This window comes from Oreochromis aureus, linkage group 12, assembly GCF_013358895.1.
Source record: "Oreochromis aureus strain Israel breed Guangdong linkage group 12, ZZ_aureus, whole genome shotgun sequence".
NCBI classification, from domain to species: Eukaryota; Metazoa; Chordata; class Actinopteri; order Cichliformes; family Cichlidae; genus Oreochromis; species Oreochromis aureus.
The window spans coordinates 5,450,084-5,464,438 of NC_052953.1; the positions used below are offsets into that span (position 1 = coordinate 5,450,084).

Genomic DNA, 14,355 nt, shown 5'->3' on the forward strand with positions numbered 1-14,355 from the left:
CTGCAGGACATTGTCCTTTGAGGCCTGGATTTCCACACCCCTGGATTAGAAGAAAGCTTGTTTAAAATAGCTAAACATAACAGTGCGGCTCAGGTTTGCAAAGCTGATCTGAGCACAGTTCAGGCTCTGGCAGATGTCTTAAATATTTTTCCACTTGTGAATAATTTTCTTCACTGTAGAACGATTGACTTCAAATGGTTTGGGAAAGGACCTCAGTAACCTTCCCAGACGGAAACAGCTGCTGCTCCTCAGCATTGTGTTAACACACATCTGAGTGCTCCAAACATGCAAACCACAAAAACATCTGCTTCTACAGAGGCGTTCACACTTGTTTATGATCAGTTAATCAAGTTCATTTGATTAGCAGCACCAGACTGATTCTTATCTTGTTGATTCCTCCGGAAACATTAAAGATCTGCTCAGTATTTCGCATGACTGCTTCTGATACAAAAACCCTGAGAATTTAAAGTGGCTGTACTTTCTTTTTACCATGACTCTATGTGGTGCCAGGTTACAACAGCTTTCTTCATTAATGGTGATTTATTGTGTAAAGACATTATGAGATTAAAAAAAGAAAACAAAAACAGAAACACACCAATCAGATGAGCCCTTCCTCTGCTGCATACGCGAGCGCTCTTTGATGCTCGGGAGATATTATGAAGTGACTCCCCTTCCACATCATAATATTTTCCATATCCCAACCACCGTGGGATGATAGGGGAATTTGTTGACTTTACATGTATCAGGAGGCACGTGTTTAATAAGACCGTGATGTCTATGTGTCACGAACTGTTGTGTTTGTGTAGTAATACCAAATCTAACAACTATAAATCTCACACGGACACACCGCCCCTGAGTTAAAGACTAAACTAGTGCTGAAACTAATCAGCTAAACTGAAACTGAACAACAACAATAATTTAAAAAAAAAAACTTTCCCAAAATGAGCAAACCCCCCTGTGGAAACTAACAGAAATGAAACTGAAGAATACCCCAAAAAATTAAGGTAAAATAACGCTTACATACTGCTCAAAGTTTATGGTTCGGGTATGTAAGTGTCTAGAAAATCATTTATAATGTATACATACTCTGAAATTAATAAATGAACAATTAATCCTGAATTATGTTTCAGAGCGCAGGAATAGTTCATGTTTTAGGTTTTACAGGAGGAACGCATCTACTATCACACGAGAACATGTCCTGTTTTCCTGTTTTTCATCATAAATATGAATATTAATTCACACTTAGAGCACAAAACATGTTTATTGTAGGCCAGTCTGTGGCAGGAAACTTTATGTGGGTTTATGTGTGGGTTCCCACTCTCACTGAAATGGCAGATCAAGCACATTTATGATCTTATGATTTCCCCAACTCCCTTTCGTTATCTATTAACTCAGAATAAAGGGATTTTAATTTCGCCAAAGGTTCAATTTTTTTTATTATGGGGACTTGTGCTTGCGGTTGTAAATGTAATGTATTTGCTTTTATATTGCACTTTCCAATTTTACTGCCCACTTAGACTCACTCCCAGTTTTGAGTCACCAGTTAACTTAACATGCTTGTTTCTGGGCTGTGGGAGGAAACTGGAGGAAACCCACTTCAGGTACTCTGAAGTGGTTCGAACATCCACACAGAAACTCTCCAGCTAGGATTTGAACCAGAGTCCTTGAGCTGACCGTATGAACCACTGTAGCACTCTGCTGCCCTATTTCTGTTTAACTCAACAACCATCTCTCAAGGTGCCCTTTGACCCCTGTATGTTCTGTTCCTTATGTGCTCATGTCCACATGCCATCATTCCAGAGAATTCTCTAAAACCACCATCTTCATTGATTTCACCCACAGCTTTGTTAATCATGCATTTTGGGCCACTTTATAAAAATTAATTAAATTTTGGGCTGAAAGAATGATATTTACATTATATTTCCTGATGCCAAATTTGACCCAAACAGCATGTAAGGGTCAAATTTAGGGATTAAATTTAAACCTATAAGTCAAACTTTTACTATAAGCTTATTAAAAAGAAATGACTGAAGCCTGATCTTAAAAGTAGAGAGGATGATAATACAATACAATCAGAGCTTTAAAATATGATATCTCTGGCAAATGCATTTGAAGTTTGCAGAAGCAAGTGTTGATTATTTCCCTGGTTATTTACCAGCTGATCAAAGAGCTGATAAGGTTGTGTAGAGCACTCTCTGCTGGTGGAGGTAGAGGATTACACTTACAGTAAATAATTTGTCCCAATATTGGAGTATTTTAGTTCCATAATTTGGATGATATAGAGTGGGATGATCCTGCAAATGTATCCACATGCTGTTATTGATATTATATCTAATTTATTGTCTACTTTTTCAAGCAAACCAACCAATGAAAGCTCTGAAGTTCTGAAAATGTTTCACCAGAGGATAATAAACACATATCAAATGGTGTTGAGCTTTGACGACGAATGGGACCAGAGGTGTAGAATTGCTGGTGTTTTGCTAAAAAGTGACTGTCAGTATTTCTCTGTATGTTTTTTTTTTTATATATGTAATATCTTTGCTTATATTGGCAATTAGAATGTAGTCGACAGGATTTATAAAGGTTTTATATAGAAAACTATATATAAAATCTATATAGTATATATTAAAAAATGACCTGTTTTCCAAGGATCTATATGACTCTGCATGAGCAGGTGTTCTAGTAGCTGCATTTCAATAGAGAAGAGACTTGGCAGCAGATTATAGAGTCAGTATAAAAACATTTAAACCAGCAAAGGCACATTCTAGTAACGATGCTATGAACTGCTGTAACTTTACAGCTGTGGTTTTAGTTTTCGTGAGGTATACTTAAACAAAGATTCGGTGATAAAGTGTTGCTTTCAGCTGATTTTAAACCAAAGCTCTGAACACACAACCTGCTCCTGACCAGGTTGTGTGTTCAGCATAGGTTACCATGGTGATGTAGCCAGGTAAAAACTGGAAGTAAAATGCATTTTTTTTCTTACTTTTATTTAAAATATTTTTAACAAAAATAAAATTATATCCCAAACACTTTTTTGATGGCAGAGAATAGTCAGACCGTTTCAAGCTGATAGGAAGGAAACAAATAACCACTGGTTACAACAACCAGCATATGCAGAAGATCTGAGTGGCACACCAGGTGGCACTCCCACAGGAAACTGAGGCCACAGCTCACACAGGCTCACCAAAATTGGAAAAAAAAAAAAAATAAAAAAAAAAATCAGGCACCTCATTCTTTCTGGTAGGACATTCGGATGACAGACGCTGCCCTGGCCTCCCAGGACGCATACAAACAACAGAAAATGGACAGATCTTTCTGTTAAGCATCCTTGTGACTCTGTATTATTATATTATATACATTATTATATGATATTAAGATAATGAAAAACACAAAGACAAACTCGGGTTAGCTTTTTATTGTTTAGAAGTCATCTTTTAAAAGAAATATACAAAAAAAATAAAGAGTCATTGTAACTATTGGGTGTTTGGAAGAACATTTCCAACTCAATCTCTATAAATTTAGGTTACACTAGTTTCGTTATAATAGAAGAATTTGTTAAATTTGCTAAAAGAAAAAACAAAAGCACAGGGAGGCGAGTTGTGTGCATAGCTTATGACAAACCTCCAAAAGGAACCAAAACCATATAAATAAACCAAAAGGCTCTGGTGACCCTAAACTCTGACTAAACCCTCAGTGGTTCATCCCCAAATGTGAGAATAACTAACCATGTGATTAATAAACTTACATCTATAATGAGCATAATGTGAAGCAGAACAGGAAAAAAATAAGTTCACTGATAAAGAGTCTTAAAATCTTACCTTTTAAAATAGTAAACATGGGGAGCAATTTGTTGTTTTTCAGGGTTTCATTTTACTATAAATTCTTAAACGTCTGCAGCTACAGCGTTTCTAAACAGCTTCTCAGAGCCCATCAGGACACCTTTACAAACTCCAAACCTAAATACAAAAATGATTTCTTATCAACTCTGACTCTAAAAACTGTCGAGTCTCTAATCTTTTCTCATTCCTGTTAAATCAGATAAACAAAAATGTATTTTACTTTTGAGTAACTGAAAGCTCTCTTAAAGAAAACTGGTTAAAATGTATATAAAAGAGCATACCACTCTTTGAGGATATGAAACATAAGATCCTTTATCACTGTCTGAGTTTCACCAGGCTGGTTAGCTACGAGAAATCTATGCATTTCCATTATATTTTTACACATTTAATAAAACAAAATATATTTTATTCTTCAGCAAAATGACCTGTTTTAACTCATCCATGAGTTTAGTAAACATACTAGTACTAGTTTAGTAAAGGCCCAACTTTTATGCAATTCACTGCTTTATCATCTTTTTTGATTGTTTTACAAAAAGAAAAATAAGATTTTAAGACTCTTTCTTTAGGATAAAAATCTATTTTCCATCCTGAGGTGGAAAACTTTGTAGAGCACCTGAAAAATTTCTTTAAAAGAAGCTTAAAACCAGCCCGCTGGTTGGCAACACAAACTCTGCTGATCTGCTGTTAAACAAAGCAGTCTGACGGCCTGGACTCTCACCCTGCAAAACCCTGTCCCTCCACCAGGGGGCGACAGAGGCTTTCACAGCAAAAGGCCATCGCCAGAGTTTACTGCACAGAACTACTGTTTTTCTGAAGAGAGAACAAATGTAATTTAACTGATCGTCCATGTGAGTGAGCAAAAGTGCAGCTCGAAACTTTAGCATGCTGAAGTGAGTACCCCCCCCAAACAAACAAACAAACAAACAAACAAACAAACAAACAAACAGTTCTCTCTTCACCAGCACTCTGACTTCAGCGTTTTCATCGTGCTTTAGGGTCATTTAAGAGAAACTTTACAGGCACAGAGTGGTTGTAGTGATTTCCCTGATCAACAGGAAACGACTTCAAACTAAAACAAAAAGTTTCTGCTCAGTGTTTTGTTTTTAACATCTGGATCACATTCAGTGTTGATGTGGTGCCTTCGATGGGAGATCAGATGCTTCCAGATTAGGCACTTTTTAATCATTTATGCGCAGAGAGTTATCCTGCTTGGCTGCTGAGCCTCAGATGAGGACTTCTGGAGATGAAAATCTTTCCCTAATTCTTTTTAACGTCTTCAGCAACAGAAATGTGGCACAGTGATCTCAACCCACCGTCCCAGCAGCTGATCTGCAGGATTTTGAGAATAACCAGCAGAAAATATGAATAAACTCACTGTCTATTCTGTTTAAGTGTTTAAACTCCGACAATGAAAGCAGATAAATTTAAGAAGGCTCCTAAAAACTGAAGATCGAGACTTAATTTGTTAAGACTGCCTACCTGCAAAAAGCCAAACTCGGCTCAGAAATGACTGGTTAAAACTGCCTGAGCTGAAAATAGCTGGCAAATGAAAACCAGGGATCCTGTCCCGTCTCCAGATTCTGCATTATTGTATAACATCTCTGTTGAGATTTTACAGACTGAAGGCGGAGAGTCACCTCGACCCCTGTAGTGTTTTTCACCTACTTGAGAGAGGATGGATTTTTTCCACCGTCATTTAGGTAAGAAGCCAAAATAACCTGTGTTCCATGCTACTTTTTCAGCATAAGGCACAGATGTATACAAAGAGATCTGGTTGCATTCAGGCGCTGGCCATATTGCTCAGGAAGAGCCGGGCCTCCAAATGCATGTACGTGATTAACAATCATCACAACACGCTAGATATTCTACAGGTTTACAAGAAGTGTTTTTCTATAAATACTACAGCTGTAGTCGTGTAACTATAAAAGTCTGGTTTTCACAGCAGTATGATTATCTTTTTTCCTGTGGTAGTTCAATAGTATTGAGTTTGAAAATAACACCACAATTCTGCAGCTGAAAAATGTGAAAACTGACGGTCCTGTCAGAGTTTTACTAACTGCAAGCTGCAAATGAGTCATGGAGTCTCATCTCATCGTTGCTGTGGTTCATGAATACCTTCTAACTTTATCCTTCAGGAGTGTATTCAGGATCGAAGTCCACGCCATGAAAGAGATTTAACTCTGACAACTCAGGGCGGGAGTTCATTTTGGTGTCAGGACAGTCAGATTAAAAATATATGAACTTTTTTTTTTCCATAAAAATGAAACAAACACTGAAGTAGAGTTGTGAATATAATCTGCCCTTCTCACTGCGATCTGAGTGGTATTTGAAGGCAGCAGTATGTATTTTCATGTATCTACATGAAAGTTTTCAGTACGTACTGCATCCAGTTAGTGTTCAATCGATTACTGCTGTCTTAAACGTGCATTTTAAAGGAGTTTTGGCAGCTCTGAAGCTAAAAAAACGTTGGATTAGTGTACAGTTATTACAAAGCTTAATAATCAGCTCGATGCTTGAAATAATTTTTAAATCTATAAAACCTGCTGTTACTGTGCCACAGCAGCAGCTCAGGAGAAACATTTTTGTGCATTTTTGTCGCCCTTTAAAAGTCACAGAAGCAGCTTAACAGAGTGCAACACGAGTGCTGCCACAAACTTCACATAAAGTGCACACTAATGAGGTTTTCCTCTCATGGCGTCAGACCAGCTGAAGCTCCAGGAAAAAAAAAAGAAAAAAGAAGAGGTCGTGCTGATCCACGTGCTGATCCACGTGCCGGCTCTCCTGCTGCTCGGTTTAATGGCTCTCAATCACCACGGGCTCGTAGCCACCAGCAGGCACCCTGCAGGGATCCAAAGACAGAATAAGAGTTAGCAATAGCAAGCAGAATTCAATTTCAGAGTTTACCGTTTCTCCACATTAAACAGTGAAAACAGACATGAAAACTGATTAAAAAAAGAAAATGGACTATAGGACTGAGAAGTGTATAACTGTGCATGTTCACATTCAGATGCATGATATATGCTTCTAAATGGAGAACGGCTATGCTGGTTCACGCTGTAGCAGTAATTTAGCCCTCGTCTTATAGTTGCACATTATGATTTAATGTTTCTATGATCCATGTTTGACCTCCTCTCTCTCTGGTCCAACCGTAATGCTGATTCTGTTCTTGTGAGTTATTAAAAACTGAATAGCATTAGCGTGGTTTTAGGACTTTACCACACCTCTTTGAACTAAGGGGATAAACGAATCAATATGGTTTTTATCTTCAAAATAATCAGTTTTGTTGAAAGACGGCAAAAAAGCAAAAAACCCTCCTAAAACTAATTGAGGGAACACTGGATCATCACAGTAAAACTACAGTTAGGAAGCATAAACCACTGTGAATCCATTTCTCTCTCCTTATCCCTCCTCACTGATTGTTCTATATAGTTTTGCTTTTTGTTAGTGTGCTTATCACCTCATCACAGTCTGAGACGGGACCTGCAGCCCCGAGAAGGTTTGCGCCATCAAAGCACAGTTTCAAAAGTATTAAGGTGATACCAGGAGAGTGGCTGTTACACAAGAAGAGCTGGCAAAGCCATCGACCCAGTAGCAGAACTGCTATCTGCTCCTTTGTGCAACGAGGAGCTGGGGGAGCCAGAGGCCTACAGAAGGACCTCTAGTGGGTGACTCATGCATGTTTCTAACCCGACTGTGTAATCAGAGTCGCCGAGCATCCTCTAGTGCAGGGGTGGGCAATCTCAGTCCACGAGGGCCGGTGTCCCTGCAGGTTGTAGATGTATCCTCGAACCAACACAGCTGATTTAAATGGCTAAATTAGCTCCTCAACATGTCCTGAAGTTCTCCAGAGGCCTGGTAACGAACTAATCATGTGATTCAGGTGTGTTGACCAAGGTGAGATCTAAAACCTGCAGGGACACCGGCCCTCGTGGACTGAGATTGCCCACCCCTGCTCTAGTGGGACCTGAGCTCAGAGAACAGCACAGTGTACTATAACTGGAAGTTATCATTTTCATTCAGCAGCTGAAAAGGATTCACAATAGTTTATGCTTCCCAACTGGACAGACTAATATACCTGACGTTTAACTGAATGAGTTGTAGTGTCATGACTGAGTGCTCCATTACAGCTATAACTCTTAGAAAAAGGAAGAAGTGACCAAATCATAGGAACCTATTTGAACTTCTCAGTGAGCATCAGAGGGAGAGTGACATAGAGATGGTGAAACAAGGGGAAGAGGAGGACAGGGCTTTAAATTCATATTTCAAAGTTGGGTCCTCAGAGGGAGATTTACGGTATGTAAATTATTACATTGCTGTGATTTTCCAGTATTTTTGGAAACTGACTAGACTTCATGGAGTTCCTGCACTCCAATACTGAAACTCAAGTTCTGGGAAGTGAGAAATAAACCAAAAACAAAGACAGCAGAGCTCCTCACCCATTTCCAAGCCTGATGCCGCTGAGCGCCGTGGTTCCGTCTCTGCTGACGAACAGGCGCAGGTTGCTGTCTGAAAGTCCAGAAACACAGAAACAGAGTTAGCGGCCTCTGACGGAAACCAGAAGGCACACCGAAGAGAAGGTGATGGAGCACAGAGTCGGAAAACTGAAGAAGCACTCGGTCCAAAGATGGTGCAGCAGCTGCCTTTTTCTGCTTTTAGGCATCAATAAGCTGCTGTCAAATTAACTGTGAGATCTTCATATGAAGAGATTCACTGTAAACAAATGAGGCCTTACTGAAGAGTTACAGTCTGCAGCTACGGCTGGTGATGACATCATTTCCCACAAATTCACATCAGCTTTATACAGACTACAAATCGCCGGTAAAGCGTGCGTCTGCGTTCAGCACCCAGTAAACTTTTTGAAAACACTCCAGAAATGAGTAACTTGTATTTTCTCTGAAAAGTTATTGTACCAAGCAGCATGTTTTTGATCTTTTCTTAATTTTTTTTTTTACACTTCCCTTTTCTTTTGATGCCTAGGATGCTGGTTTATGCCACTGTGTTAAGTTCACTGTGTGGTCTTTTCAGGAAGGTTTTACCTCCAGTTTCGCTGCTTCAAGAGAGATTGTATAATAAAAAAAATCTTTTTTGTACCTTCAGTGTGGCTGATGTCTGCAAAGTTCTGGCTTTGGACGATTTTCTCCACAATGTCGTCGGCATCCATGCGAGTGTCGTTCACCCAGGAGGGGTGACTCTCCACTGAGTCCTGCTTCCTCCTGAAAATCAGTGGAGAATGAAGATTATGTAGTTTGAACAGAACTAAGCTACAAATCAAGCGTACTCTATGTGTACCTTGGAGGCCTATTTAGGGGTAAAACCGGTCGTGGGGGTCGAGGGGGTCTCTCCGGACGTCCAGCATCCTTGTCCCCATCTGGGGGGGTGTCAACCGTGAAGCACAAGCCCCCGGAGGTGCTGCTTCCTGTCGAGGTATTCCTGCGATGCGTGAGGTCCGACAGGCTGGAGGAACAGGAGTGCTCCGTGCTGTATCCTGCAGAAGGCCGTGAGGACGTCAGAGGACGTGTCAGATGTTAAACAGCAGCGGTGTTAAAATCATGCTCACCCTGTCATCGTTATGCTAAATACCAAATATTTTTTTCCTTTTATTGAGTTTTAATTCATCAGGAAATTTCCCAGTGATCTTGGCAAACTGGAAAAACCGAGCACCGTCACCAACCATGGAGTTAAACATTTTTATACTTACATTAAATTATATTATTATAAAAATGTGGGCAATTATCATTCTGAATTTAAAAAAAAAACAAAAAAACACTGCCAAATAAACTTCTCTCATAAATTAAGGCAATGACTATCACAGGTGTATTACATTTACAGTTATGTGGTATTTAATGGTTCCCACAGTTTCCAGATCTCTTGAAAAGAATGACAATGAAAAAAAACTGAAAGAAATCAAATTGTTTACAAACTCAACAACACTAATTAAAGCCAAAAGTTTTAACATCCTATAAAATTAATTAAAAAACATAAGAAGAGCTGGACGAAACATCCGTGTGAGACTCCTGTACCTGAGATTTTGCTGTGCTGGCTGGCGTAGCTGGAGTTACGAGAGTGACCAGACTGGAAAGCTTCTGCAGGAACCGACTGATTCACCTCAGATTCCTCCAGGAGTCCTGAAGGTACACAAAGAAGAAAAAAGTACCACTGTTACCACCTCATACGTGATAATGATTGGTAAAAATGTTCGTAAAGAGCAGATATAATGCAGTCTGTTCACTTTCACAGCAGAAATCTAACCATCTATATATTTACGGCTTGTGGTTGAGGATCTGAACGTTTTCTTTGCATGGAAAAGGTTAACAAACTCAGCCTTCCAAGTCTGAAACAAAAACAGGTTTCTTTTTTTTTAGTTTAATTCAAACCTAAAATCCTAAAAGCAGTCGGCTAGTTTTCCCATACAAAGAAAATTAACTCTGGGAATTTCTGGCTCCAAGCAAAACATCTGGCTGAGATTTAGGAAAGTTGGACCGAGATCTAAAAGATCGGAGTCCAGTTTCAAGAACACATTATCTGATCTTTCATACTTTTCTTAATCTCATTTGTTTTAGACATCACTTCAGCGGGATTTATCCTTCAGTCTGACAGTTTGACAGATGTCACAGAGTTTAGGAGCCGTTTGGCTTTAACATTCGTGGATGGTTATGATGAAGAAGGGAAATCTGTCCTTGGATTAAACTCAAATCTCTTCTGACTCAAACTTCACTGCACCTGGAAAACAGCTGCGGGGGTTTAAAACCATTTTATTGATTCAGAATCCAAAGAAAATCTGCTCATCAAATTAAAATCCTTCCAAATATCTCCCTAAAACTCAAGATAAACAGTAAAGTACTATATACTGATCATTTACATATTTGCTCTTTGTATTACATACCATCCTCTTCCTCTCAGACATATTGTGCTTTTCCTGATTTTTCTGTCATACTAAACCTGTTAAATGCTAAACCTGTTTATCATCATTAGGCTTCAGACTGCTACAGATGCTCAGTTTCAGTCCTATTTCTTCGTGGCTGCAGCACACGTCGTGTACCTGAGCTGATGATGGAAGGCCGATGTTTGGAGGCTCGGCCCAGGGAAACCCCTCCCGGCGGTCCAGTCTCAGCAGTGCCCTCCCCCTTGCAGTCCAGCTGCAGGGTGTGCTCCTGTCCTGGGATGGAGATGGACTTTGCTGTGCTTTGAGGTCTGCAGGGTAAAAAAAAAAAAAAAAGCTTATCAGCCTGGGACAGATTAAATGGGGACAGAGGTACAGTTCTGCTTAGCTTGGCATGCTCAGATAAGATTTGTTTTATTGAGGGAGGAAAAACTGAGTCATTTTGGCAACAAAGGACAGAACGGCACAAAGTTATAAGCACTAAGGAATCTGGTTGAAATGAACTTTAAATACCAGTAACATATTAAAAACCAGTGGACTGCGCAAAAGGTTTTACTGCTATGCAATACTGTAGAAAATATTGTTTATTAAGCTGGAAATGTATAGTCTGTTTGTTTTTTTACTTTAACAAATATAAAAGAAAGTGACAAAATAATAAACACAAATCTTCAAGACTTCCAAAGTGTGACTAAAATCCCCCACAATAAAAAACACTTTAAACACTATTGTCTGTGGTCTGGAGTATGTTCGCCTTCACAGCAAAAGTTGTGCCTTATCACTGCAACCACCATGTTTCCAAAGGTGCAGCTTTTACTTTGGAGGCAAATGTTCCCCATTTCCAGCCTGTGGCACTCTTTTCACAGTGTCACTACTACTGCCTGGCAAGTAGTTGGAGAGTGTTTGCAGACAACTCATCATGTTCCATGCAAACTGCAGGCAACTACGTAAATCTGGCACCAATCAAATCAATCGCAAGGAGGTTTTTGCTGCACCACATTTTTCCCTAGCAACCTAGAGGATGCCTGAGCCCTGCATGCACAGCTAATCACATATTTATTTATCAGTTTTTATCATTTAGCACATCTTTTAAGAATTCACTGTGACATCTGAAATCTCACACTGAGGATTACTCACGTTTTAAAACACGGATCTCCCGATAGGAGGGTCATCCCAATGATCACCTTTTGAAAAAAAAAATTAAAAGAGCATTTTTTTAAATCTTTCATTTGAAGGACATCTCAAACAGGAAATTCATCTTAGACAATGAAACAAACAAACAAACAAACAAACAAAAAAAGTACTTTAAAGCCCTAACTAAAGAACAATCTTTGATTGTGATACTGTACATCAATGTAAAGCTTATTTAAGCACTACTTTTTCACAAACTCACAAAGGAAAAAGTTTCACTTTGAAAATAAAAATCAAAAAAAAGAATTCAAACTGTAAAGCAATCTGATAATGATTGAAAACCAGTTTTAAAAACAAGTCTGATGTGCATGAGATTCGCACACATCCGAACAAACCTTTTCATGAGACTTTTCAATACCTTTAAATCATTTATCCAAGTTTCTGATAATCATTACTACCAGTTCACGATGGACAATATGGATAATTCCACAATGCAACAAGAGACGCCGACACCACACAAATACAAGAAGACATCATCCACAGACACCAGCGACGTCAGTCAGTGTTCTCGCATCTATAAACAAAAAACTGGACTTGTTACACTACACAACAAAATTTAAAAAAAAACTCCTATCAAGTTTGAAATACATGCATAACTACATCGAAAAATTCCAGCACCGTAATAGTGCACTCAAAGACACCGTTAAAACTTTAACCGAAGAAATTAAGTTAGTCAAGAAAACAAAACCATGAAGGAAACGATATTGAACATCCAAACAAGAAGCATGCCTGACAATACCAGCTTTTCTGGCATTACCCAGCTGAAACTACAAGACTTTGAGTTATACTTACTCACAACCTAAATATGACAACTTCCAGATCAGCCTTTTATCCACAGTTAAAATGAAGATGCTTAATTACCTGTTTTAATTGCTGCCCCCCCCACCCCCACCCCAAATCTGACAGCCTGGGAAACTTATCAGAATCACCAAACCATCACTAGCACCTTGTAAACAATCTAGCACAACACGGTCCACTATTCATCATGGGAGGAAAAGGGAATCACTCATCACCAACACCTATTTCAAAATAATAAATTTATATCATTTAGTGCATTGATCCAGAGGCATGGACTTTGGAGAGAAGAGTTCGTCTGCTACCAACAACTTAAATCCATGATTAAATCTAAAACAAACTCAGTTGATAACTCACTGGAACCACCTAAATTATTAGATAAATTAATAAAAATAATTAATACAAGGAAAAATCTCATATCCAGAATATATAAGTTAATATGTACCTCAGAAACGACAACAGCAATTTCAGTACAGCGATGGGAAAAAGACTTGAATTAAAACATGCATGAATATATTTTACCCTACCAGGAACACAAACCTACAACTTATACAGTATAACGTTATTCACAGATCACACATCACTCAAAGGGAAATGGTTAAAATGGATTTGTCGATACAGACACTTGCACACAACAGTTAACTAAGGTGGTGTGAAAATAATTATCGGTGCTACCCGAGCTGCGTTGTACACATGTAAACCTTTTCATTTCACTGTTGTAATGTAACCTAAAGCTGGCAGTTTTAATTTTATTTTACTTGTTCAACACATTGTTATCTTTACTTTCATTTTTCATTTTCCTTTCAGTTTCAATGTGAATTCAGAACCTAACCCAGTGGCTGAAACGCCCCAAAAATGTCCATCTTACGCTCATGCCGAGATGTAACGTGACTAAACTGAAAAGACTGTTGTTTTCTTAAGAAGTAATGAGCATCAACTGGAAAAGCCTGGAATAGTTCCCATTAATCCCATCTGTGACGTGTGAGCCACAAACATCTGCGCAACACAAAGTCTTCCAGAGACTCAAGATGACAAAAACACTCGTGACTGTTTTGGCTCTTTGCTTCACAGAGTGGTTTGTGTTCATGGTCACTGGGTGGCGCCATAGAGTTCCTCAACTTCCCAACCTCCTTCATCCACAAAGACAATGAAGTGATTCAGCTTCATCGTACTCAGCACAGTCACTTTGTGCTCATTTCCACTGTGATTATACAAATCGTTTTTTCAATTAAAAAGAGAAACATTACTTAAAGCCTAAAATGACGCCTGCTTTTGTTGGTCAACGACAGTAAACAGTTAATGAAAAGAAAAAAAAAAAAAAAAAAACCCCATAAAAACCTAACAATTCTACAGATTGAGAAATAAATTCACAGACTAATTATTTTATTTCTTATTTTAGATCTCAATAGAACACCTTTATAATGTGTTATAACAGAGGATTTACATCTTGGATGTGCAGCCGACAAATCTGCAGCAGCTATGTGATGCTGTCATGTCAACATGGACCAAAAGATTTGGGGAATTTTTCCAGCACATTGTTGAATTTATGCCATGAATTAAGGCTGTTAAGGGAGTCCAACCAGGTACCAGCTAGTCTCTTTTTAATACAGCAGTTTTTTGAGTATTTCAGCACCACACTATCATCATAAA

The 14,355-nt window shown here is 38.7% G+C and overlaps 1 protein-coding gene across 1 annotated transcript in view; it reads right to left on the minus strand.

The window, feature by feature from the left end:
* Positions 1–3,403: 3,403 nt before the first annotated feature.
* Positions 3,404–14,355, minus strand: part of fam102aa (family with sequence similarity 102 member Aa) — a 35,010-nt gene continuing 24,058 nt past the window's right edge. Inside the window, exons 6-12 of the mRNA XM_031734860.2 lie at positions 11,857–11,903; positions 10,882–11,033; positions 9,863–9,967; positions 9,132–9,327; positions 8,934–9,055; positions 8,279–8,348; positions 3,404–6,681 (exon numbers count right to left, since the gene is read on the minus strand). Coding sequence (XP_031590720.1) covers positions 6,636–6,681; positions 8,279–8,348; positions 8,934–9,055; positions 9,132–9,327; positions 9,863–9,967; positions 10,882–11,033; positions 11,857–11,903 — 738 coding nt within the window. The 3' untranslated portion in view covers positions 3,404–6,635. The remainder of the gene's footprint in view (positions 6,682–8,278; positions 8,349–8,933; positions 9,056–9,131; positions 9,328–9,862; positions 9,968–10,881; positions 11,034–11,856; positions 11,904–14,355) is intronic.